Source organism: Dendrobates tinctorius, unplaced genomic scaffold, assembly GCF_039654945.1.
Source record: "Dendrobates tinctorius isolate UK_male_01 unplaced genomic scaffold, ASM3965494v1 ptg000019l, whole genome shotgun sequence".
Lineage (NCBI taxonomy): Eukaryota > Metazoa > Chordata > Amphibia > Anura > Dendrobatidae > Dendrobates > Dendrobates tinctorius.
The window spans coordinates 55,518,048-55,546,046 of record NW_027361687.1 but is presented as its reverse complement, the minus strand read 5'-3'; the positions used below and the strand labels follow the sequence as shown (position 1 = coordinate 55,546,046).

Here is a 27,999-nt window from a genome sequence, read left to right as displayed (position 1 = left end):
GTTATGGAACAGTCAAACCAAGCTACTTCCCGGAGGTTCATCTTACTTGGGTTGTCTACTGTCCCTCAGCTACAAGTCGTCTTCTTTGTCATATTTTTTGTAAAGTATTTATTGACAATACTTGGAAATCTACTGTTGATTGTTGCCGTTAGGATCAGTCCAACTCTACACAGTTCCATGTACTTTTTTCTCACCAACCTTTCTATCATTGACATCTGCTTTACCTCATCTATTGTTCCTGTGATCTTGATGAACACCATATCCAAAGACACAAGTATTTCCTTGTTAGGATGTGTTGCACAGATGTACATCTCCTTAACTTTGGGTGGAACAGAATGTATAATTCTTGCCTTCATGGCCTACGATAGGTTTGCCACTATTTGTAGACCATTGCATTATAACACCAAAATGAGCAAGACATTGTGTTTCTCCTTAGCTGGATTGTCATGGAGTGTTGGAATCGTTAACTCTATTGTGCAAGTCACTCTCATATTTCAGCTTTCATTCTGCAAGTGCGAAGGACCATCTTTAATACGTATGTCTTGTGGAGACACCCTTCTTAGTGATCTAGTAATGTTTATCACAGGAGGAATCATGGTCCTGTGCTCCTTTCTCTTGACTCTAATATCATATGTCCATATAATATTCAGCATTCTTAAAATCCATTCTACAGTAGGAAGGCAAAAAGCTTTCTCCACCTGCACCTCTCACCTCACCGTGGTCACCCTCTACTATGGGCCAATTATATTCATGTATCTACAGCCACACTCAAATAAGCATACACATTACTCTGTTAATTCAGACAAGGTGATTTCTATTCTCTACACTACAGTAACTCCAATGTTGAATCCTTTAAAATATAGCATGAGAAACAAGGAAGTGAAAAACACCCTTATGAAATATTTGAAGAGAAATCAACAATACTAATATTAGTTCTTTATAGGCTTTGAGTAGCATTCAAATTTTTTTAATTGAGCCAAGACCTTCATTAATTCCAAAGTCTAGTGATAACTAGAGATAAGTGAATATTTCAGTGTTTGGTTCAGATGACAATAGTCATATTTGCAATATTTGCAGATTTATTCATTTAATATTCGCTGAACATAGCAGACCACCATTCAAGTTAATGGGAGGAAAAAACAAACGCATGCACAACACCTTCAAATGGCCCCAAAAGCTGCCAAAACGCATCAAATTAGGGGGAGACACCAGGAAAGTGGCCTCAATTCACACACAGTACAAATTGTAGAATGGCATGGCATGAGGTCTCTGGGACTGGGCCAGCATTTACAGCTTTCAATTGAACGTCAAAGTAAGACTAGATGTGTGAGGGATTGCTGTAGGCCTGCTGTACTGGGAGCCCTAATACTAAATGCAACAGCTCAACTTGCTTTCATACTCAGCAACACTCACATGGCACAAATATCAGTTTCGTAGACTACTATTGCCAGAAAAATCTATGAATAGTGATAACACGGGTAGTTAACTCAAAGAAAGTGGAGGCCTGATGGTCTTGGAGTCCTACTGCTACAGGCAACACGCATGAAGGAGACCCAACCAGGACTCTACACATTTACAAAAATTAGTGTCAGACATCAACAAAGTGGCATCAATTTCACCATACCAGAAACCGCATAATAGGGACCGACACCTCTTACACTTCAGCCAACCCATCAGATGGAGAATGTAACGTGCAAGGTGGTGGAACCAGGCTATCCCTCGGAAAGCTTGGGGTGTAACTAGGTGGCCTACCAAATCCCAACTTGGATAAGTGGCAACAGGTGAAAACTGTGACCCAAGGAGGGACAAGGAAGTGGCACCAGGTGCTAATCCGGGGCTGACCTACAGAGGGTGGCAGATGGCCCCCTTACAGTGGGTAGGCTGCTACGGCCCGAAGGAGGAATGAAGAATGCAATCAGGCATTGTAGGGACACTGGAACCATGGATGCAGATGGAACAGGCTGAAGAACAGAAAAACACTGGCAGGTGCGAGCTGGACCAGGTGTTAGATAAATGGGCATGAAAGATGTGTGAACTGGACCAGCTGAATGACAGAAGCCCACAGACAGGTACAAGTAGAGGGGTGAAGGGTAGACAAACAGATGGGCAGACCTGGGGAACCTGACAACTAGCAAGCATGCAAGGCAAGCTAGCAACGTAGCTCTGGCACCTCTATATTGGAGAAGCCTTAAACGGAAGATGTTACCCAGCTATAGGCTTTGAATACCTTAGGTTGATGCGGGAGATCTCTTTAAGAGGGAGGGATTGTGCACATCCCCTAAGAATAGTGCCCTGGCCTACAAATGAACCTTGGGGGACACCATCACATAGGGGGCGAGATGAGGATGTGATGTTTGAGTGGGAGACACTGAATGTCCTGTCTGTTAAGTACAAGAAATTCAACAAAGGGCCAAGTCTGTAATAGCAACAGATCAGAAAGTCTGTGGAAAGAGGGAAAGGTTCACTGAGTCAAAGGCAGATGCTAGGTTTGAGGACAAATTTGCGTCGCTTTCATTTGGCGGTTAATAGGTCGTTCATGACTTTAGTCAGGGCAGTTTCAGTGGAATGGTGCGGTCTGAAGCCAGATTGTAAGCAGACAAAGGGGGAACAAGAGGAAAAGTGGGAGGACAGTTCAAAACGGACTTGCTGTTCCAGTAGTTTGAAGGCATAGGGGAGAAATGAGATGGAGCGATAGATAGACACAGAGGATGTGCCAGGGGTGGGCTGTTTAAAGATGGGTGTGATCGAGGTATGTTTGAATCAGGAGGGAAGACACCAGTTGTTAGTGACTGGTTGAAGAGGTGGATTAGGCTCGGGATGAAGACTGTGGTAAGGTTTGGAATGAGGTGGGATGTTATTTTGTCAAGTTCACTTATGGTGAGGAAAAGTCTTCAACTGAGATGAGAGGAGAGGGAGGGGGAGCTGGTGAACGGAGGAGAAAATTGGAAGTCCTGAATAGCCCGTTTAGGGTTATGAAATAGGTATACTGTGAGGGATAAGAAGTCTGTTTTGCTGCAGCGAGCAATTGTGCAGCATTTTTACAACTTCTGTTACTAGACAGGCTACTCCACTTCCTTTATTTGGCAGCCACACAGCGGTACGCTTTGTAGATGAGGGACAGAAAAAACAAGTGCTCCAGTAGATGGCAAGCGCTGCATCAAGTGGCCTCTGCTTGTCTTCCTCCACTTTAAGATCACAAACAGTACAGTTCTCAGTGGTGGCACCTCAATTACCCTTGTTTTCTACCAGGTTACAACTTTCCAACTGCCCAACCAATTGTTGGGAGCCACAGATGAGTCTGCAGATCTGTTCGCACATTGTATGCCATGGGCATTCGGAAGTGTACTCCAGAGATTCACAGAGTCAGAAAGAGGAAATCATCTGCATCGATGGCCACTTTTTTTTTTTAGTTTGATCCAGGGCCGGACGAAGTTGAGTCTGAGTAGAATCCAAACCCTCTTCAACAGACATTAACCCCAGTGGGTGGAGGTGATCCATTCATGAAGAGACTCAGATACTTGAGGTGCCTGCTGACTGTACTGTGCTGTCAGGGCAGGAAGAGGAGGAGAGTGACTCTCCTCTCAGGAGGAGTGGACAACAGATAGGATGACGATGAGGAAGTAGATCACACTTGGTGAAAAACCAGAGGCATGCAGCTGAGTAGATCAGCAGAGGAGGAGGAGGAAGACGAGAAGGTTATGAGTAGAGTTGAGCGACTTTTGGTTTTTTAGGGTCGCGTTTCGTTTCGTGAAACCCGACTTTTCCAAAAGTCGGGTCGAGCAAGATCGTCCGATTATAGGGAAAAGTCGGGGTCGTCCCGAAACACGAAACCCAATGTAAGTCAATGGGGAATAAAAGTCGGCAGTGAGAGGAGGACAGGAAACACACCAACAGTGCCCATTTGAATGCCAAAAGCATCAATTCTTCTTACTTAAGCTTGTCAACCTTAATTAACATCATAATACAAGTTACGCACTGAAAAATGGGGGTTATTTGGCTACAGACTGTGGGGGGGGAGGGCTGGCTCCAGGTTTTCATGTGCCCTGGGCGAAAGAGCGCCCCTTTAACACATACCACAACTCATCATGCTCCGATACGGCAGAGAAATAGCGGTATAGTACAATGAAAAATACCTCACTTTTTACATCTCATGACGAGGCCCATCTATTTCTCCATACAGAATCATTGGTCCCATATAATGTTTGAAACAGTACATGATGAGCTCCACATAATGCTACAGTATATGTTGGTCCCCATGGATGAAGCTCTACTGTCTTATGGGCCCAAATAATGCTCCAAACATAATGGGCCCCATTTCTAATGCTCTAGTGTATAATGGGCCCTGTAAATGCTGCTCCAGTGTCTGATGTCCACCTTTGGAATGTTCCAGTGTATGGTGGGCCCCATCTATCATTCTCAGACGGTGTTAGGCCCAGTATGGATTGCACGTGATTGCACAAAGGTGAGAAAGGGTACCGTATACCCAGATAACATGTATGGATAGCGTACACATTCAAAATATATGTCTCAGGAGGCAGGCTCAGACGGTGTTAGGCCCAGTATGGATTGCACGTGATTGCACAAAGGTTAGAAAGGGTACCGTATCCCCAGATAACATGTATGGATAGCATACACATTCAAAATATATGTCTCAGGAGGCAGGCTCAGACGGTGTTAGGCCCAGTATGGATTGCACGTGATTGCACAAAGGTTAGAAAGGGTACCGTATCCCCAGATAACATGTATGGATAGCGTACACATTCAAAATATATGTCTCAGGAGGCAGGCTCAGACGGTGTTAGGCCCAGTATGGATTGCACGTGATTGCACAAAGGTTAGAAAGGGTACCGTATCCCCAGATAACATGTATGGATAGCGTACACATTCAAAATATATGTCTCAGGAGGCAGGCTCAGACGGTGTTAGGCCCAGTATGGATTGCACGTGATTGCACAAAGGTTAGAAAGGGTACCGTATCCCCGGATAACATGTATGGATAGCGTACACATTCAAAATATATGTCTCAGGAGGCAGGCTCAGACGGTGTTAGGCCCAGTATGGATTGCACGTGATTGCACAAAGGTTAGAAAGGGTACCGTATCCCCGGATAACATGTATGGATAGCGTACACATTCAAAATATATGTCTCAGGAGGCAGGCTCAGACGGTGTTAGGCCCGGTATGGATTGCACGTGATTGCACAAAGGTTAGAAAGGGTACCGTATCCCCAGATAACATGTATGGATAGCGTACACATTCAAAATATATGTCTCAGGAGGCAGGCTCAGACGGTGTTAGGCCCAGTATGGATTGCACGTGATTGCACAAAGGTTAGAAAGGGTACCGTATCCCCAGATATCATGTATGGATAGCGTACACATTCAAAATATATGTCTCAGGAGGCAGGCTCAGACGGTGTTAGGCCCAGTATGGATTGCACGTGATTGCACAAAGGTTAGAAAGGGTACCGTATCCCCAGATAACATGTATGGATAGCGTACACATTCAAAATATATGTCTCAGGAGGCAGGCTCAGGCGGTGTTAGGCCCAGTATGGATTGCACGTGATTGCACAAAGGTTAGAAAGGGTACCGTATCCCCGGATAACATGTATGGATAGCGTACAAATTCAAAATATATGTCTCAGGAGGCAGGCTCAGACGGTGTTAGGCCCAGTATGGATTGCACGTGATTGCACAAAGGTTAGAAAGGGTACCATATCCCCGGATAACATGTATGTATAGCGTACACATTCAAAATATATGTCTATACATCAGGAGGCAGGCTCAGACGGTGTCAGGCACAGTATGGATTTGATGGCCCAGACTACACAGCGGAGGAGCAGGGAGAGGTAAAGATTGCAAATGCTGGGGCCCTGCCCAAGCAAGGGGGGCCCACTCGTGGGCGTCGGTACTGGCACTGGGCCCCTCATAGTACAGCGGTGTGTCTGACGGCGGGTGTGCACCACCACCGTCAGAGACACTTGATTGCACTATGAGGGACCCTGTGCCAGTGCCCGCGCCCAAGAGTCGGCCTACCCACCTGTCCAGGCACTCGCACGGTGTCGTGCGCTAGGTGGTGACCCCGGCCATGGGGGGGGGAGGCAGCACAGTTAGGGAGTTTTAGAAAGTGGCATATGTTGATGTTGGACATTCAGCTGATGCAAAAGGCGAAATAGGTGAAGTACCAGGAAGAGGTGGACCAAAGCAAGCCATTTTTCTGTCACCCTATGTGTCATCAGAGGAAGGTGGGACAAAATCCTTGGAAACCCATGCGTGGTTCATTTTAATGAAGGTTAGATCATCCACATTTTGGGTTGACAGACGGGTCCTTTTTTCTGTCAGGATTGATCCAGCTGCACTGAAGACTCTTTCCGATAGCACACTTGCAGCTGGGCAAGCGAGCTCCTGTAAGGCATATTGGGCCAATTCAGGCCAGGTGTCCAGTTTAGCGGCCCAATAGTCAAAGGGGAATGACCTGTGTGGGAGAACATCGATATGGGAGGAAAAGTAGTTTGTAACCATAGTTGACAACTGCTGTCTCCTGTCACTTTCCATCGATGCAGTATTACCAGTTGTGTGAGCGGTATTTGAAAAATCAGTCCACAACATTGTCATGAAACCCCTGTCTCCAACGCCACTTCTGCTGTGTGCACCACGAACACCTCTGCCAAGCTGCCCCCGGCCCGTACGGCATGTGTGAGAACCATCACCGCTGCTGTGTGCTGGGAATGCCTCAAGCAACCGATTTACCAGAGTTGCTTGTTTATTAGCCAATATTAGGTCAAGGTTCTCCTGTGGCATGATGTTTTGTAATTTGCCTTTATAGCGTGGATCCAGGATGCTGGCCAACCAGTAGTCATCATCGTTCATCATTTTGGCAATGCGGGGGTCCCTTTTTAGGATCCGCAAGGCATAATCTGACATGTGGGCCAATGTTCCCGGTGTCAATGATGCACTGCGAGTGCTGGGTGGAGGAGCACTTTCTGGCAAATCCACATCATTCCAGTCACTCACAAACCCTGTACCAGACCTTGCCACGCCAACATTTTCACTTGCCCCACGAGATGCATCCTCCTCCCCTAAGTAATCATCCCCATCATCATCCTCCTCCTCCTCTTCTTCCTCCACCTCTCTCAGGAGAGGTCCCTGAGTAGACAATGGCTGAATGTCATCAAGGATTCCCTCCTTCTCTTCCTCCTCATCAACATTGGCTGCAGACGCCTGCTCCTTAAGGTGCGTCAAAGTTTGCATGAGCAGACGCATAAGTGGGATGCTCATGCTTAGGATGGCGTCGTCTGCGCTTACCAGCCGTGTGCATTCCTCAAAACACTGAAGGACTTTACAAAGGTCTTTCAGCTTCGACCACTGCACACCTGTCAACTCCATGTCTGCTCTCAAAGTGCCTGGCCGTGTATCCTCCCACAAATGCATTATGGTCTGCCTCTGCTCGCACAGCCGCTCCACCATGTGCAGGGTGGAGTTCCACCTTGTTGCAATGTCGATAATGAGGCGGTGGTTGGGAAGGTGGAGCAATCGCTGCAGCTTCTGCATACGAACGGAGTGTACAGGCGACCGGCGGATGTGCGCGCACAGTCTTCGCATCTTCTGGAGCAGGGCTGTTAACTCCGGATAATTTTTGAGGAAGCACTGCACCACCAGGTTCAAGGTGTGAGCCAAGCAAGGTATGTGGCTGAGTTTTGAAAGGGCTATGGCTGCCACAAAATTACGGCCGTTATCACTAACTACCTTGCCTGCCTCAAGATGTACACTGCCCAGCCATGACTCAGTTTGTCGCTTCAAGTACTCGGCCAGCACCTCGGCGGTGTGTCTGTCGCCCAAACACATCATCTGCAACACAGCCTGCTGACGCTTTCCACTAGCTGCTCGATAGGGGGACACATCGTGTGCAACAGTGGCAGCTGCAGATGGAGTGCTCGTACGACTGCGCTCTGTGGACGAGCTTTCGCTTCTGGAGGAGGAGGAGGAGGGTCGAACGCCTACAGCCAACTGTTTCCTATACCGTGGGCTAGGCAGCACTGTCCCACCACCGCTGTCCCCTGTGGACCCTGCATCCACCACATTAACCCAGTGCGCAGTGATGGACACGTAATGACCCTGGCCATGCCGACTGGACCATGCATCAGTTGTGAGGTGCACCTTTCCGCTCACTGACTGCTTGAGTGCATGGACAATGCGGTCTTTCACATGATGGTGGAGGGCTGGGATGGCTTTGCGAGAGAAGAAGTGGCGACTGGGTAGGTCATAGCGTGGTACTGCATAGGCCATGAGTTCGCGGAAAGCTGTGCTTTCCACCAACCGAAAGGGCATCATCTCAAACGAGATTAGTTTGGCAATGTGGGCGTTCAAACCCAGTGTACGCGGATGAGAGACTGAGTACTTTCTTGACCTACTCATAGTGTCTGGGAGGGTGAGCTGGACTTGAGAGCTGCATATGGTGGAAGTAGCGGTGGACAGGGCGGACTGAGAGAGGGTTGATGATGGTGATGGAGTTGGTGTTCTTTCTGATGGCCTAGAATCAGTCTTTCGTTGATATAACAGTGGGATTCCCTGACTGCTGTGGTCTTGCAATGACACCTCAACATTTGCTGCTGTGCTAACCGGTGGGCTTACAGTGGGGGAAACAATGTAGCGTTGCTGACTACCTTCGTTGTGATCAGTTGCACATGTGGCACTTGAGGTTTGGTGTTGTGTCCACGCTTGCAAGTGCATGCTGGTTAAATGTCTAAGCATGCAACTGGTATTCAAATTTTTCAGATTTTTCCCTCGGCTAAAGGTCTTTGCGCACTTCTTACAGATAACCTTGGCCTGATCATGAGGATTTTGCTCAAAAAAGTGCCACACTGCACTCTTCCTACTTTGGCAGACATTTTGCGGCCTAGCACGCTGTGATCTTTTGACCCTCTGGACAAGCTGTCCAGCAACTCTTTTGATGTTTGGAACCTGTCTTTGGAGTGCTCCGGGCCTGCCAGATAACAGCTGTTGCGATGTCGATGTCTGCTGTGGATGCTCCTCATCTGAGTTATTGGAAGCAGCACCCTCTTCCCCCAATGGATGCCAATCTGGGTCAACAACTGGGTCATCCATCACCTCCTCTTCTATGTCATGTGCACCTACCTCTGTGTCACCGTGTATGGTGGTATAGTGTGTGGGAAGGGGCACCTGAGTCTCATCAGGGTCAGAATCTGGCTCTGTACACTGCGAGGACAATGTAGTGCTCTAAGTGAATGTACCAGCAGAATCATCCATCAGCGGCTGTGCATCAGTGCACTCCATGTCAGATTCATCTTGGCCTGGGTAATTCACCATTTCACTTGATAATCCAGGCATGGTATGTGAAAACAGCTCCATGGAGTAATCAGTAGTATGGCCTGCGTCATCCTTCAATCTTGGTTGGGGTGAAGGACACAAGGAAAGGTGTGGTTCATGAACATGAGCCTCCAATGACGACTCAGTGCTTTTACTTTTTACAACTGAAGAAGAGGAGGCGATAGAGCTGGAGGCTGAGTCAGCAATGTAAGACAAAACTTTTTCCTGATGCTCTGGCTTTAAAAGCGGTTTGCCAACTCCTAGAAAACTAAGCGTTTGAGGCCTTATGTAGCCAGACGATGACGCAGGGTCAGCACCTCCTGCATTCGGTCCTATTTTGCTCTTGCCACTACCATCAGATCCACCACCAACACCATCATTACCAGCTGCCAACCCCCGCCCAATTCCACGGCCTCTTCCACCAGCCTTCCTCATTTTTGGTAGAAATGTAGACAAAATTCAACAAACTATATAGTAATGTAAAACAAGGTACAAGGTGTCTATAGGACAGGGGAGATTTTGAATTTCTGCAGACACTTGTGGACACTGGACACTTTTGGATTGTGTCAGGCCCACTGATATCTGAGCGCTATGTGACAGGCTCGATGGCACAGCTGTGACCAAAGTGACTAGAGGATAAGGGAGATTTTGAATCTCTGCACACACTTTTGGACACTGGACACTTTTGGATTGTGTGAGGCCCACTGATATCTGAGCGCTATGTGACAGGCTCGATGGCACAGCTGTGACCAAAGTGACTAGAGGATAAGGGAGATTTTGAATCTCTGCACACACTTTTGGACACTGGACACTTTTGGATTGTGTGAGGCCCACTGATATCTGAGCGCTATGTGACAGGCTCGATGGCACAGCTGTGACCAAAGTGACTAGAGGATAAGGGAGATTTTGAATCTCTGCACACACTTTTGGACACTGGGCACTTTTGGATTGTGTGAGGCCCACTGATATCTGAGCGCTATGTGACAGGCTCGATGGCACAGCTGTGACCAAAGTGACTAGAGGATAAGGGAGATTTTGAATCTCTGCACACACTTTTGGACACTGGACACTTTTGGATTGTGTGAGGCCCACTGATATCTGAGCGCTATGTGACAGGCTCGATGGCACAGCTGTGACCAAAGTGACTAGAGGATAAGGGAGATTTTGAATCTCTGCACACACTTTTGGACACTGGACACTTTTGGATTGTGTGAGGCCCACTGATATCTGAGCGCTATGTGACAGGCTCGATGGCACAGCTGTGACCAAAGTGACTAGAGGATAAGGGAGATTTTGAATCTCTGCACACACTTTTGGACACTGGACACTTTTGGATTGTGTGAGGCCCACTGATATCTGAGCGCTATGTGACAGGCTCGATGGCACAGCTGTGACCAAAGTGACTAGAGGATAAGGGAGATTTTGAATCTCTGCACACACTTTTGGACACTGGATGGACACTTTTGGACTGTGTGAGGCCCACTGATATCTGAGCGCTAAGTGACAGGCTCGATGGCACAGCTGTGACCAAAGTGACTAGAGGATAAGGGAGATTTTGAATCTCTGCACACACTTTTGGACACTGGACACTTTTGGATTGTGTGAGGCCCACTGATATCTGAGCGCTATGTGACAGGCTCGATGGCACAGCTGTGACCAAAGTGACTAGAGGATAAGGGAGATTTTGAATCTCTGCACACACTTTTGGACACTGGATGGACACTTTTGGATTGTGTGAGGCCCACTGATATCTGAGCGCTATGTGACAGGCTCGATGGCAGAGCTTTGACCAAAGTGACTAGAGGATAAGGGAGATTTTGAATCTCTGCACACACTTTTGGACACTGGACACTTTTGGATTGTGTGAGGCCCACTGATATCTGAGCGCTATGTGACAGGCTCGATGGCACAGCTGTGACCAAAGTGACTAGAGGATAAGGGAGATTTTGAATCTCTGCACACACTTTTGGACACTGGATGGACACTTTTGGATTGTGTGAGGCCCACTGATATCTGAGCGCTATGTGACAGGCTCGATGGCACAGCTGTGACCAAAGTGACTAGAGGATAAGGGAGATTTTGAATCTCTGCACACACTTTTGGACACTGGATGGACACTTTTGGATTGTGTGAGGCCCACTGATATCTGAGCGCTATGTGACAGGCTCAATGGCACAGCTGTGACCAAAGTGACTAGAGGATAAGGGAGATTTTGAATCTCTGCAAACACTTTTGGACACTGGACACTTTTGGATTGTGTGAGGCCCACTGATATCTGAGCGCTATGTGACAGGCTCGATGGCACAGCTGTGACCAAAGTGACTAGAGGATAAGGGAGATTTTGAATCTCTGCACACACTTTTGGACACTGGACACTTTTGGATTGTGTGAGGCCCACTGATATCTGAGCGCTATGTGACAGGCTCGATGGCACAGCTGTGACCAAAGTGACTAGAGGATAAGGGAGATTTTGAATCTCTGCACACACTTTTGGACACTGGACACTTTTGGATTGTGTGAGGCCCACTGATATCTGAGCGCTATGTGACAGGCTCGATGGCACAGCTGTGACCAAAGTGACTAGAGGATAAGGGAGATTTTGAATCTCTGCACACACTTTTGGACACTGGACACTTTTGGATTGTGTGAGGCCCACTGATATCTGAGCGCTATGTGACAGGCTCGATGGCACAGCTGTGACCAAAGTGACTAGAGGATAAGGGAGATTTTGAATCTCTGCACACACTTTTGGACACTGGACACTTTTGGATTGTGTGAGGCCCACTGATATCTGAGCGCTATGTGACAGGCTCGATGGCACAGCTGTGACCAAAGTGACTAGAGGATAAGGGAGATTTTGAATCTCTGCACACACATTTTTTTGACACTGGATGGACACTTTTGGATTGTGTGAGGCCCACTGATATCTGAGCGCTATGTGACAGGCTCGATGGCACAGCTGTGACCAAAGTGACTAGAGGATAAGGGAGATTTTGAATCTCTGCACACACTTTTGGACACTGGACACTTTTGGATTGTGCGAGGCCCACTGATATCTCAGCGCTATGTGACAGGCTCGATGGCACAGCTGTGACTAAAGTGACTAGAGGATAAGGGAGATTTTGAATCTCTGCACACACTTTTGGACACTGGACACTTTTGGATTGTGTGAGGCCCACTGATATCTGAGCGCTATGTGACAGGCTCGATGGCACAGCTGTGACCAAAGTGACTAGAGGATAAGGGAGATTTTGAATCTCTGCACACACTTTTGGACACTGGATGGACACTTTTGGATTGTGTGAGGCCCACTGATATCTGAGGGCTATGTGACAGGCTCGATGGCACAGCTGTGACCAAAGTGACTAGAGGATAAGGGAGATTTTGAATCTCTGCACACACTTTTGGACACTGGATGGACACTTTTGGATTGTGCGAGGCCCACTGATATCTGAGCGCTATGTGACAGGCTCGATGGCACAGCTGTGACCAAAGTGACTAGAGGATAAGGGAGATTTTGAATCTCTGCACACACTTTTGGACACTGGACACTTTTGGATTGTGTGAGGCCCACTGATATCTGAGCGCTATGTGACAGGCTCGATGGCACAGCTGTGACCAAAGTGACTAGAGGATAAGGGAGATTTTGAATCTCTGCACACACTTTTGGACACTGGACACTTTTGGATTGTGTGAGGCCCACTGATATCTGAGCGCTATGTGACAGGCTCGATGGCACAGCTGTGACCAAAGTGACTAGAGGATAAGGGAGATTTTGAATCTCTGCACATACTTTTGGACACTGGACACTTTTGGATTGTGTGAGGCCCACTGATATCTGAGCGCTATGTGACAGGCTCGATGGCACAGCTGTGACCAAAGTGACTAGAGGATAAGGGAGATTTTGAATCTCTGCACACACATTTTTTTGACACTGGATGGACACTTTTGGATTGTGTGAGGCCCACTGATATCTGAGCGCTATGTGACAGGCTCGATGGCACAGCTGTGACCAAAGTGACTAGAGGATAAGGGAGATTTTGAATCTCTGCACACACTTTTGGACACTGGACACTTTTGGATTGTGCGAGGCCCACTGATATCTGAGCGCTATGTGACAGGCTCGATGGCACAGCTGTGACTAAAGTGACTAGAGGATAAGGGAGATTTTGAATCTCTGCACACACTTTTGGACACTGGACACTTTTGGATTGTGTGAGGCCCACTGATATCTGAGCGCTATGTGACAGGCTCGATGGCACAGCTGTGACCAAAGTGACTAGAGGATAAGGGAGATTTTGAATCTCTGCACACACTTTTGGACACTGGACACTTTTGGATTGTGTGGGGCCCACTGATATCTGAGCGCTATGTGACAGGCTCGATGGCACAGCTGTGACCAAAGTGACTAGAGGATAAGGGAGATTTTGAATCTCTGCACACACTTTTGGACACTGGATGGACACTTTTGGATTGTGCGAGGCCCACTGATATCTGAGTGCTATGTGACAGGCTCGATGGCACAGCTGTGACCAAAGTGACTAGAGGATAAGGGAGATTTTGAATCTCTGCACACACTTTTGGACACTGGACACTTTTGGATTGTGTGAGGCCCACTGATATCTGAGCGCTATGTGACAGGCTCGATGGCACAGCTGTGACCAAAGTGACTAGAGGATAAGGGAGATTTTGAATCTCTGCACACACTTTTGGACACTGGACACTTTTGGATTGTGTGAGGCCCACTGATATCTGAGCGCTATGTGACAGGCTCGATGGCACAGCTGTGACCAAAGTGACTAGAGGATAAGGGAGATTTTGAATCTCTGCACACACTTTTGGACACTGGACACTTTTGGATTGTGTGAGGCCCACTGATATCTGAGCGCTATGTGACAGGCTCGATGGCACAGCTGTGACCAAAGTGACTAGAGGATAAGGGAGATTTTGAATCTCTGCACACACTTTTGGACACTGGATGGACACTTTTGGATTGTGTGAGGCCCACTGATATCTGAGCGCTATGTGACAGGCTCGATGGCACAGCTGTGACCAAAGTGACTAGAGGATAAGGGAGATTTTGAATCTCTGCACACACTTTTGGACACTGGGCACTTTTGGATTGTGTGAGGCCCACTGATATCTGAGCGCTATGTGACAGGCTCGATGGCACAGCTGTGACCAAAGTGACTAGAGGATAAGGGAGATTTTGAATCTCTGCACACACTTTTGGACACTGGACACTTTTGGATTGTGTGAGGCCCACTGATATCTGAGCGCTATGTGACAGGCTCGATGGCACAGCTGTGACCAAAGTGACTAGAGGATAAGGGAGATTTTGAATCTCTGCACACACTTTTGGACACTGGACACTTTTGGATTGTGTGAGGCCCACTGATATCTGAGCGCTATGTGACAGGCTCGATGGCACAGCTGTGACCAAAGTGACTAGAGGATAAGGGAGATTTTGAATCTCTGCACACACTTTTGGACACTGGACACTTTTGGATTGTGTGAGGCCCACTGATATCTGAGCGCTATGTGACAGGCTCGATGGCACAGCTGTGACCAAAGTGACTAGAGGATAAGGGAGATTTTGAATCTCTGCACACACTTTTGGACACTGGACACTTTTGGATTGTGTGAGGCCCACTGATATCTGAGCGCTATGTGACAGGCTCGATGGCAGAGCTGTGACCAAAGTGACTAGAGGATAAGGGAGATTTTGAATCTCTGCACACACTTTTGGACACTGGATGGACACTTTTGGATTGTGTGAGGCCCACTGATATCTGAGCGCTATGTGACAGGCTCGATGGCACAGCTGTGACCAAAGTGACTAGAGGATAAGGGAGATTTTGAATCTCTGCACACACTTTTGGACACTGGACACTTTTGGATTGTGTGAGGCCCACTGATATCTGAGCCCTATGTGACAGGCTCGATGGCACAGCTGTGACCAAAGTGACTAGAGGATAAGGGAGATTTTGAATCTCTGCACACACTTTTGGACACTGGACACTTTTGGATTGTGTGAGGCCCACTGATATCTGAGCGCTATGTGACAGGCTCGATGGCACAGCTGTGACCAAAGTGACTAGAGGATAAGGGAGATTTTGAATCTCTGCACACACTTTTGGACACTGGACACTTTTGGATTGTGTGAGGCCCACTGATATCTGAGCGCTATGTGACAGGCTCGATGGCACAGCTGTGACCAAAGTGACTAGAGGATAAGGGAGATTTTGAATCTCTGCACACACTTTTGGACACTGGACACTTTTGGATTGTGTGAGGCCCACTGATATCTGAGCGCTATGTGACAGGCTCGATGGCACAGCTGTGACCAAAGTGACTAGAGGATAAGGGAGATTTTGAATCTCTGCACACACTTTTGGACACTGGACACTTTTGGATTGTGTGAGGCCCACTGATATCTGAGCGCTATGTGACAGGCTCGATGGCACAGCTGTGACCAAAATGACTAGAGGATAAGGGAAATTTTGAATCTCTGCACACACTTTTGGACACTGGACACTTTTGGATTGTGTGAGGCCCACTGATATCTGAGCGCTATGTGACAGGCTCGATGGCACAGCTGTGACCAAAGTGACTAGAGGATAAGGGAGATTTTGAATCTCTGCACACACTTTTGGACACTGGATGGACACTTTTGGATTGTGTGAGGCCCACTGATATCTGAGCGCTATGTGACAGGCTCGATGGCACAGCTGTGACCAAAGTGACTAGAGGATAAGGGAGATTTTGAATCTCTGCACACACTTTTGGACACTGGACACTTTTGGATTGTGTAAGGCCCACTGATATCTGAGCGCTATGTGACAGGCTCGATGGCACAGCTGTGACCAAAGTGACTAGAGGATAAGGGAGATTTTGAATCTCTGCACACACTTTTGGACACTGGACACTTTTGGATTGTGTGAGGCCCACTGATATCTGAGCGCTATGTGACAGGCTCCATGGCACAGCTGTGACCAAAGTGACTAGAGGATAAGGGAGATTTTGAATCTCTGCACACACTTTTGGACACTGGACACTTTTGGATTGTGTGAGGCCCACTGATATCTGAGCGCTATGTGACAGGCTCGATGGCAGAGCTGTGACCAAAGTGACTAGAGGATAAGGGAGATTTTGAATCTCTGCACACACTTTTGGACACTGGACACTTTTGGATTGTGTGAGGCCCACTGATATCTGAGCGCTATGTGACAGGCTCAATGGCACAGCTGTGACCAAAATGACTAGAGGATAAGGGAAATTTTGAATCTCTGCACACACTTTTGGACACTGGACACTTTTGGATTGTGTGAGGCCCACTGATATCTGAGCGCTATGTGACAGGCTCGATGGCACAGCTGTGACCAAAGTGACTAGAGGATAAGGGAGATTTTGAATCTCTGCACACACTTTTGGACACTGGATGGACACTTTTGGATTGTGTGAGGCCCACTGATATCTGAGCACTATGTGACAGGCTCGATGGCACAGCTGTGACCAAAGTGACTAGAGGATAAGGGAGATTTTGAATCTCTGCACACACTTTTGGACACTGTACACTTTTGGATTGTGTGAGGCCCACTGATATCTGAGCGCTATGTGACAGGCTCGATGGCACAGCTGTGACCAAAGTGACTAGAGGATAAGGGAGATTTTGAATCTCTGCACACACTTTTGGACACTGGATGGACGCTTTTGGATTGTGTGAGGCCCACTGATATCTGAGCGCTATGTGACAGGCTCGATGGCAGAGCTTTGACCAAAGTGACTAGAGGATAAGGGAGATTTTGAATCTCTGCACACACTTTTGGACACTGGACACTTTTGGATTGTGTGAGGCCCAATGAATATCTGAGCGCTATGTGACAGGCTCGATGGCACAGCTGTGACAAAAGTGACTAGAGGATAAGGGAGATTGGATTGCTTTTAAAAAAGCAGTTTGCGGAGCAGTGAGTAAACAGCAATGCAGGAATGTCAGGAAGCCTTAGAAGGCAGCCCAACAACCAACACCACTGATACACCACTATATAGCCTCCCCTTGCACTGCACACACAGTGACTGGTGTGTTGTGCAGGCCAAATTGCTAGCAGCAGAAGCAGTTTTTTTTTCTTCTCAGCAGGACAAAAAAAAAAATTGGGATTGCTTTTAAAAAAGCAGTTTGCGGAGCAGTGGGTAAACAGCAATGCAGGAATGTCAGGAAGCCTTAGAAGGCAGCCCAACAACCAACACCACTGATACACCACTATATAGCCTCCCCTTGCACTGCACACACAGTGACTGGTGTGTTGTGCAGGCCAAATCGCTAGCAGCAGAAGCAGTTTTTTTGTCTTCTTCCCTGCCTAACGCTCTCCCTACAGAATCAGCAGCAACCTCTCCCTATACTAAGATCGGCAGAAGTAAGATGGCGGTCGGCGTGCACGCCCTTTTATACCCCCTGTGACGCCCACCAAAGCAAGCCAATCACTTGCATGCCCTTCTGAAAGATGGTGGTGACCCGTGCCTATGTCATCACGTTGCCCACAGTGTCCGTGGATCATGATTGGCTGAAAAAGAGCGCAAAAAAAACTTTTGAAACGCGACTTTGGCGCGTAAGTCGCCGACCTCGTGGCCGACCTCATCCTAGGGTCGGGTTTCGTTTCATGAAACCCGACTTTGCCAAAAGTCGGCGACTTTTGAATTTTTTCGACCCGTTTCGCTCAACTCTAGTTATGAGGAGGTTAGGTAGACACAGAGTTATGCAACCACAATGAGCAATGCATTCTGAGCCACAACTCTGTCAGTGGACAGCAGCATTTGCAGTTCTGATGTTGCCTAGCTTGGGTCTTTTTTTCAGACCTGCAAAAATCTAAAAAATCACGTTATTTGTCAACTTTTTTAACAAACGACATAGTAGGTAAAAAAAATGAAATAACTCAGTACTACATGCATGACCTGGCACATGGAATCTAATTGTGTTAAAATGCAGACTAGCAGGTTTTGTCAACCACCGTCCATCCCATCACCCGCATCTTTTGGTTGGGGTTACTGAGAGCCTGTCAGCTGATACGGAAGTGAACATGCCTGCTGTTTTGACTGATCTTAAATACCAAGCACACCCCATCTTTCTCGACCCAACATAACATCTCTGCATGCACTTCTCTTACTGTCCAGCAGCTTGTCGTGTTCACCCTTCTCCACCCTGTGTCAGCACAGCAGCGAGCCCTCGGTTGTGCAGTTGTGCTCACTTAAAAGATTCTTTCCTCTCACACATGGAAAAGCTAAGAGCTTGAACTTCACCATGTTCAATCTACTAATAATAATAACTTTTATCTATATATCACAAACATATTCTGCATAGCTTTACAAGTCAGCAGTTCATATAAAACAGTCAAAAGTTACCAAGTTTAAGATAATCAAACAATTAAAGCAAAAATAATGATGACCCTGCTCTTCAGAGCTTACAATTTACAATTAGGCGGGGGTGACACACAGTTCAGGTCCTTATTTACAATGATGGTCCAATCATCTTGATGAAATGGAGTAGATAAAGGCTGCATGAGGCTTTTGGGTATGATTTAGTTTGATGGCAAATTATGTTCAGAGAAGTAGAGAAAAGGCTATATGTATAAAAAAGACTTTGATTAGGGAACGTGATAGGCAGCTCTAAAGAGATGTGCTTTTATAGAGCACCTAAAAATATCTGAGTTGTGGTTGTACCCCTAATTTCATGGAGGACAAAGAGTAAGGCTATGTGCACACATTGTGGATTCTGCTGCGGATCCGCAGCGGATTTGGCCCTGTGGACCAGCAGTGGTTTCCGCAGCGGTGTACAGTACCATGTTAGCCTATGCAAAACAAAAACCGCTGTGCAGATGATGCGGATTTTTCCGCACGGTTTTGCCGCGGATTAGAATCCGCAGCATGTCAATTGTTTGTGCGGAATCCGCAGTGGTTTCACACCTTATCCTTATGAGGTGTGAAACCGCAGGGCAAAACCGCAGGGTAATCCGCAGACAAACCGCAGGACTTTTGTCCTGCGGATTTCACCAAATCCGCGCAGAAAAATCCGCAGATTAATCCGCAGCTTGTGCACATAGCCTAAGAGGTGAGTCATCTAGGTAGGAGATTGATCTGAGCTGGACAAAGACCACATAAAGTAAGTGGTGTTACTTTCTTTGTGTGTCACAGACCTTGAAAATTGTGAAAGACCAAAAGAAGTGGATAGAGATAGAAGATGAGGTGCAGTTGGGGAGGTTGGGCTGTTGAAGTCTCCCAGGAAAAGGGTAGTCAATGTCTGGATGATAGGGGCCAGCTGAGAGATCTTCGCCACAAATATCACAGCACCTGTTTCTGCATGACTCACAGCCTGTGATGTATGTGATTATAATGTAAGGAGGTGAAGCACCGAAGGAGCCGAGGGGGAGTTGCCTTCCTGGCTCCGTGCCCGGAACCATCGAGCAGTGCGTTAGGTTCCCCGGGGAATGCTTTAGGGGACTGGACTGCAGCCAGGAACAGGAAGAGGTCAGGACTGGGAGTGGGAGAACTGCACGCGCTTTCAGCAGAGCAGCGCAGAGAGGAGAAGTGGGAGGACGCTGACGCAGGAGCAGAGAGCAGACGGGTGCAGCGGCTAGAGACTGAGATACCGCGGACACAGGCGGTGTGCAGTGAGTACATGAGGCTTGTAACTGCACCGCCAGGAAGACTGTTGACTCCCCTCCTAAAGGAGACCCTGCCTCACAGACAGACCGCATACCCCGATGAGACACTGACCTGCAGAGAGAGACTGTGGGAGGCAGTCTCTGCCCCTGTTGGGAGAACACCGCAGTCGAAGCAGAGCCAAGGACCGTGAGCACAGGGGGATAGCGCCATCTTCCTACCCCTTCGACCCCCACGTACACCCTCCATACTACGGCTGGACTATTTCAAGGACCCCAGAGACAGAGGACATCAAGCACCGCTGGTGCCTCGGTGCCAACGTTGGACCAGAGGATCTCTCCAATCAAGACCCCTGAGAACTGATGTTTGCCTCATCAGAGAATAACTTTTTCCACTGTTTTAACCCCTTATATTTCTCCTTCTGTTGAAATAACCCTTTCCCATTATTTTCTCTGTTATACTGATTGTTTTACCAGTATTATCCCCTGTAAATAAACCTCCCCCTTTACTGTTGGTCTGCCTGCTCTGAGGTGACATATAATTCCTGCACGTTATTACAATTGCATGGCCACTCCAGTCTGTTGGCCACGGAAATACGGCCTTTCCGCATTGTAGATTCAGACGGTTTCCGAAAGCTGATAGTCATTGCAGTCTCCCGGTACCAGTTGCCTAGTCACCATTACTTCTCTAAGAAAGATGTGTCTTCGCTACAGTAGCAAGTCACAGACAGCATCACCCATTCCCTGAAAAATTCTATGTGTGCCAGGGTGCATTTCAACACTGACACCTGGACGAGCAAGCATGGACAAGGGAGTTACATCTCAATATCTGGGCACTGGGTGACTCTGGTGGCTCTGGGGGCAGTCGGGGAAAGGGCTGCTACAAAAGTCTTGAAATCCCCAAGGCTTGCAGGGCGCTTGGGTATGTAGAAATAAAACACCACACATCATAAGAAAGATAACTAAAGAGCTATTACTACAGCCAACCCAGTAGAGGTAATCTAGAAGATAGGCTCAAATTAATTTCAAACTCATTTCTCGGCTGCTGTAACACGTTTGAAAAAAAATATATATATTTAATGTGCAACAGCTCTGCACACAGGACAATTTCAACGCTAATAAATGACAAGGTTACATAACAGTAAAAAAATAATTTTAATGTGCGTGAGGTCTGCAGACAGTTTCATATTACCGCCACAAATTTACAATGTAGGATAGGGCGGCCTGTATCATGTTCTGCAAAAGAAAAAAATTATATATTTTTTTATGTGCATTAGGACTGCAGAGAGCCTCATATCACCATCACAAAATTATAGTGTGGGATATGGTAGGCTGTATCATGTTTAGCAACAGAAAAAAATATTATTTATTTTAATGTGCATGAGCTATACACATTATGGAATTTCACCGCCACTAAATAGCAAAGTGAAATATGGCATGGTGAATCACGGTAGCAACTGCTCCAAAAAAAATATTTCTTCAGGTGTGACACCCCAGCTTCCGGTTGTCACAATGACATTACCTCCCTCTAATGGGTAAAGTCATGCTTGGAGACAGAAAGGGACCCCCATGCCAGGCAGCATATGTTTAATAACAATTTCCTGCTGCAGGTCAGGAAAGGGAGATGCCTTATAAATTCTGGACAGCAGAGGGGGTTGGTGAGTCAGCTAGAAGTCAGCTGAGGGAGCTGTCATGGAAACAAAACAGCTGTGAGCTGTGAGGAAAAAGGACAGTTAAACGTGAGGATGTGAGGTAAAAAAAGATCTTTCTGGAAGATCCTGTCAGATGAAGACAGAGAGTTGATCTGTGAAGAGGGAAAGGACAAGAGCAGAGATTGAGAGACTCTAGGGAAGCTAAAATACTGCATATAGCAGACCCCCTAAGTGAAGCGCTAATAAAGAGAAAAGGGACATCAGAGTCCTAGGCTGACAGGAACCTTACGCCCTGATAGCCGAATCTGAAAGTACAGGGGATTGTAAATTCCTGTGCACATTGAACACCTGAGGGCACGTCAGCGGATATGGAGCCCGGGGCCGAAGGTGAAGAGAACGGTACCCGTGGAATAGGCTCACGCTGATAACCGTACAGGTTAGTGAAACCATCACGAATAGAGGGTCGCAGCATAGTTATATACAGCGGAGACCCACACACAAAGCGCAGAAGGAAGGTCCTAAATCCCCACCTGGCAAGGTGGATCCCCTGAATGCCTCCAGGCGAGCCAGACTCATTCCATCACCTGTATGTGGTACTCCGGACAGCAACCTATTACCAGTAAAAGGTAAAGAAACAGCATCTCTCTGTGTCTTTCTCTAATTTATCTGCACCCCAACGGTTACAGCCATTTTTCTATTAATTTAACATCTTTGCCCTGGGACTACAGCCCTACCTGTGGAGGGCTACAACATCATAGCTGCGCCCAACATCCATCCCAGAGAAGCAACACCACAGCACTGGTCACCTCTGCCTAGACTACCACAGGTGGCATCACGTATTTCACCATCTAATACTTTATTTTCATTTTTACCACACAACTTTCCCCTATTTTTATTACTGGACGCCTCTGGGCCACGGACCGGGTCGCAGCTGCCGTGACACCATCCACCATTGAAGTCGACGGGCCCGGTACCGAGTACCCCAAGGCCCCATGGGGCGCTCCACAGGCACAACAGTTCAAGTCACAGAGCAATGTCACCACACCACTAAATGACAAGGTGGGATATGGCAGGCTGTTTCACATTTAGCTACTGAAAAAATAAGATTTAGAACTGTCTACTCATGCATGGAGCACAATAGAAGCAGTGCACAATACACTGACATGACATGTGCCCTGCTGGCTTTCTTTGTGGACCTCGGTAATGGCACACAAAAAATGCTGGAGGGTAAATTTCACAGCAACACTTGACACTAGCTAGCTACACTATCTGACTAATAAACAGCCATCTAGCTAACTACCTAAAATGTAGCTGCTAACACTGTCAAGGTCTGTAGCAGCCTCTCTGCGCTGTTACAGTGTCAAAATGGTGCTAAAGCAAGATATCCGCTATTTATATGGAGAGGGACATGTGATTTCAGCAACCAGGACATTGTGGGTGTTTCCTGCACCCTGACTGGCTAGCTGCAATGTGCATACATAAAGTTAGAGAAAAAATGACAGTTTACCAGCACACCGCTCCTCTGAGCTCTGCACACCCCCTCCCCTCATCAAACATGTGCCCCACGCACATCATACACCACCATTATCGTAGCCAAAGTGCTGAAAATACTTTAGTGGCAACGCAAATATTTTCCCGAACTTTTTACATAATGTTATGGATTTTTCACGATTTTGTAAAATTTTGCTCGTGTTTCCGATCACGAATCCGAATGTGCCATATTCGTGCCGAATTTATGTTTGGAAATCGTTTTTCGAACAAATTAACTCATCACTAGTAGTAGCACTCGAATTATCTTATGCTGTCTAAGGATTGGCCAATATTTGCTAATAGGAAACAAAAAATATGAATGAAACCTAAACCTAATAAATACTAATACACATGCAGGGTAATGAAACTCATAATCATATTTTAACAGCTCAAATAAACAATTAGATTGTAATCATTTCTTTTATTATGTCCATTTTCACTCTGTGAGTTTAGCAGAATTGTTGTTTTATTTCTGCACCTTCTGTATGGGTTTCTAATGGCTTCCCCTCCCCGTGCATAGTCCCACCGTGTATAATATGGCTATCCTAATTAGCAAGGCTATTTATATTCCATTTACCGGGGTGAGCCACACCCTAAGGAACAAGGACTAAACGCTTCGGTTTGTGGCCGTACCGAGGTTTCATAACTTTGTTTTTGATATTATACTGTTCAGGCCACCGGCTCGTGTCTTAGCCTAGCAGCAGCACTTCTGGCCAGAGTGTGCCGATGTCACAACTTCTGACAGGCACAGGAGAGGGGCCACCAACCAACACTCAAGTATTGGAACTGTGCTGCACACACCCAACTAAAGTTAATTCAGGTAGTTTCAATGCAGTGAATCAGGGGACATTCTTGGACTATTAATCCTTAAAAATTAATTCTATTTTCACTTTATGTCATTGTGGTCACTAGATACCCTACACTATTGGTGAAGATACGCAATAGCCACTGGTCCAAATCATACCAACTGTTATTGTTATCTTTTTTACTATCTCCACATCTGAGTCCTATTGTGTTCCACCAACTTAGTTGCATAAGTGTTCCAAATACATATATGATCTAACATCCAGCAATGTTGACTCCAAAAGTCTAATCTGTTCCATGTGTATGTGCTAACGCGGTGGCATATACTGAAACCTCTTTTTCATAAACCTGCTAACAGACTAGCACACAGAGCCCATCTTATTACCAGAACCTTCACTATATCAGCACTTACTAAGCGTCAGTGTGTGTGTCCTACCCATTTTTTTCAATATATTGGAATATGGAAGATGTTTGAAGGTTGTCAAGTCTTTTGAATGACATTGACATTACAAAACATAATATGTGGACAAATGTATTATGATATCTACACATTACATCTACAGGAATTTTTATGACCTCTAATTCTAAATCCATATGCATTACTATGGAGTTGGTTCCCCCCATGCACCTATAACAGCCTCCGTTCTTCTAGGAAGGCTTACTACAATATTTTGGAGTGTTTCTGTGGGAATTCTTGCACATTCATTCTGATGAGATTTGTGAGATCAGACAGTGTTGTTGTTTCCATGTTGTTTTATTATTTTTATTTTACAGTAATAAGTCGATAAAAGAGGCTGGGGAGTTTTTACGCCAAATAAAGGAGTCTGTGTGTATATTTCAAATAAAAGACTTTAATCTGGATGTGTATTTTTTACAATATGACTATGGTGTTAGTAATGGGGCCATCTTGTGGAACTCCTAGGATTGGTGTTAGCAGCCTTAAAGCAACTGACATCAACCCCAACCCGACTTCCCCACTTTTTACAGCATCAGGGCAAGTAGGAAGAGCAAGGCTAAGCTCCAGAATTGGTAAATCTAATGGATGCAACATTTCTAGGGTGGCTGAGAGCTGATGTTTTTAGTCTGGGAGGGGGTCAATATCCTTGGCCCTTTCCTAGGCTATTAATATCAGTCCACAGCGGTCTGTTGAGCCTTTGCTGGTTATTGAGTATAGGGGTGACCCCTCATTATTGTTGGGGGTCTCCCCTATAATAACCAGTTATTATATCCAGGTTACAGCTAAGCAAATAGCTGTGAGCTGATATTAAAAGCCTGGGAACCTTTAGAAGCCCATTCCCAGATTATTAACATCTGCCCCCAGCTGTAATTTTCTTAACCAACTATGCCTCAATTGGTTATGAAAATTACGGTGGACTCCACACCGTTTTATTTATTTATTTTTTTATTCTTCAAAATCTTCAATATTTCTCCCCAAAATCCCCTGTAAATCAGGGACCCAAATCTCAGCTGGTCACACTGACTCACTTTCAAAAAACTCTGTTTAGAAAATCCTTCATCCTTAAATATAACAGCTACCACTATGACTGCCATCTTCCCTCACCTACTGTCTTTTCCTTACTTCCTTTGTAGAGTGTAAGAGGCCCCCTGACCCATGTTTCAATGTGTGTCTCTTTTTGTCATGTTTGACATTCTTTTGTAGTTTATGGTATAAACTTTTGGTCTGTAGGATTATACATATGTTATGTGCTAGAAATTACCAAAAAAGAAAGCAGTCAAGATATCCATAAAATAACAATGTTTATTGAAAATACTAATAAATATGGACATGTAATTATGTGCCCCTGTCTTATTTTTGGTCATAATATTTAGCTCTGCATTCTACTGGCCTGATGAGATGTTTGCAGCATAGTTGGCCCTAAGGACCATTGTGCTCTTTTATATGCTGTTCCTCCCTTTCCATATACCCTCGCGGGCAGGGTCCTCTCTCCTCCTGTACCAGTTATGACTTGTATTGTTTAAGATTATTGTACTTGTTTTTATGTATACCCCCCTCACATGTAAAGCGCCATGGAATAAATGGCGCTATAACAATAAATAATAATAATAATAATAATAATAATAATAATAATAATAATATACCGTGTGTCCATATTTATTAGTATTTTCAATAAACATTGTTATTTTATGGATATCTTGACTGCTTTCTTTTTTGGTAATTTCCAGTGAATGTGCAGTTGTCCTGCATTTGTCCTGTTTCAACTATGTGGATCATGATATATGATTTATATTATTGATCACCTCTATGGCCATTATAAATCGTTGATTCTTTTGGCCTCCACATATAATATGTCTATTACCTATTTGCTACATATGTTATGTGCTATAAACCGTGTTTGTACCATTTTATATGTAAATAATGATAAGGCATCATTAAGTCATGAGACGTTTTTTATGTAACGGTATATATCTCCAGAGTACTAATTAATGGTGTTGTATTCCTGATACTGAATTCTGCAGAGACTAATGAATAACTAGGGAGTTTCAGAAATTACTTTTTTCTTCATAATCATATAATAAGATTGGGATCACAAGTCATGCTTACCCTTTCTCTGTGGAAAGTGAAATTTCAATGATTTGGTCCTAACGAGCCTTAATAATGGTCACACATGGGATAGAGGACCTAAAGAACAGAAATAAAGTTTGGTCAGCAATTTACTGAATACCAAATTCTGTTGCTGTAAGTCACAATTATTAACGAATATCTATTCTTACTGAATTTCTAACATTATACTTTTGAAAAATATACTGTATACTGTATTTGGGTTTTATCATTTTTGTGACCCTTATAGCTACTATGCTTTAGAGGAGACACAAAAATTGAGCTTAGTTTGAGTTGATATACATATAGTACATAACCGCATGCTCACATTGGCCAAAAAATGAGCCCTGCTGTAACTAAATAGGTAAAAAGCAAAACTGCATTTAAATAACACGGGGTTCTTAGTTAATACTGTTTTTGATCAAAAATAGCAGAAAAGCCATCCGTCAACAAGGTGACACCGTTCGGAATGGTCCTACACTGTCTAATATTAAAAATCTTACCATGTGTCAGAGTTGACCTCAATGAGTCAATGATCGCAGACAAAGGACCAAGTCCCGAACTGGAAAATAAACATATGCTTTCGAAAAGGTTTTGCAGTGAATGAATTTTATGGAAAATCGAATAGATACTTTATGCTTAATTGGATCCTTCTAGTCTATGGGAGAGATGAAAACGGGCAAGAGAGCATGCTTAGGTAATTCCATATGTCTGTGCTAGCTATAGCTACAGTCAATGGTACTTGTATCTTCCACCTCCATTCACCAGTGCAGTGGCACATTGCATAATAATAAACAATAAATTACCATTAGCCAAGAGAATGTCTTTGGTGAGATGTTGAATCAGTAACTTATTTAACACTGAGCTAGAGCAGTGTTCCCCAACTCAAGAGCCTCCAACAGGTTTCAGGTTTCAGGATTTCCTTAATATTGCACAGGTGATGGAATTATTGCCTGTCCAGGTGATGCGATAATCATCTTGGCAATACTAAGGAAATCCTGAAAACATGACCTGTTGGTGGCTCTTGAGGACCGGAGTTGGGAAACACTGAGCTAGAGAGACACATGTCAGTTGCCTTTTGCTTGATACAGCAGATCTCCCCACACCAGCAATGGCCAGATTAGATTGCATCTGCATCCTTTACCTCTATCAGTGCCTTATGGCACCCTACAGTAACTATCTCTTGCATCTGCCAAGTTTGTACACAATTGGTAAGTGAAATAATATTAAGTAAAGCAGAAAATACAAAAAAGGTAAAAATTACAAAAGATATTGCAAAAACACAGCATATCAACAGATACATACAGGACAGTCAGAATATGTATACAGGATATACAAATGATATACCAACATGATAAGCAACAATAAATATGCACAATAATCACCTTTCATGATTTCATCTGGGGAAACCATTTGCACTTCTTACAACAACACAGGTTTTTATCCTATAAGAGTAGGCTTAACCTTTTGGA

The 27,999-nt window shown here is 45.6% G+C and overlaps 1 protein-coding gene across 1 annotated transcript; it reads left to right on the top strand.

Annotated features, from left to right (window-relative positions):
- The first annotated feature begins 3 nt into the window (after positions 1 to 3).
- On the top strand, positions 4 to 27,134 carry LOC141082644 (olfactory receptor 2G6-like). Its single transcript, XM_073566594.1, has 3 exons — positions 4 to 894; positions 5,831 to 5,883; positions 27,041 to 27,134. Exons 1-3 carry the CDS (start codon positions 4 to 6, stop codon positions 27,132 to 27,134), a joined length of 1,038 nt encoding a protein of 345 aa, XP_073422695.1.
- The last annotated feature ends 865 nt before the right edge of the window (positions 27,135 to 27,999 follow it).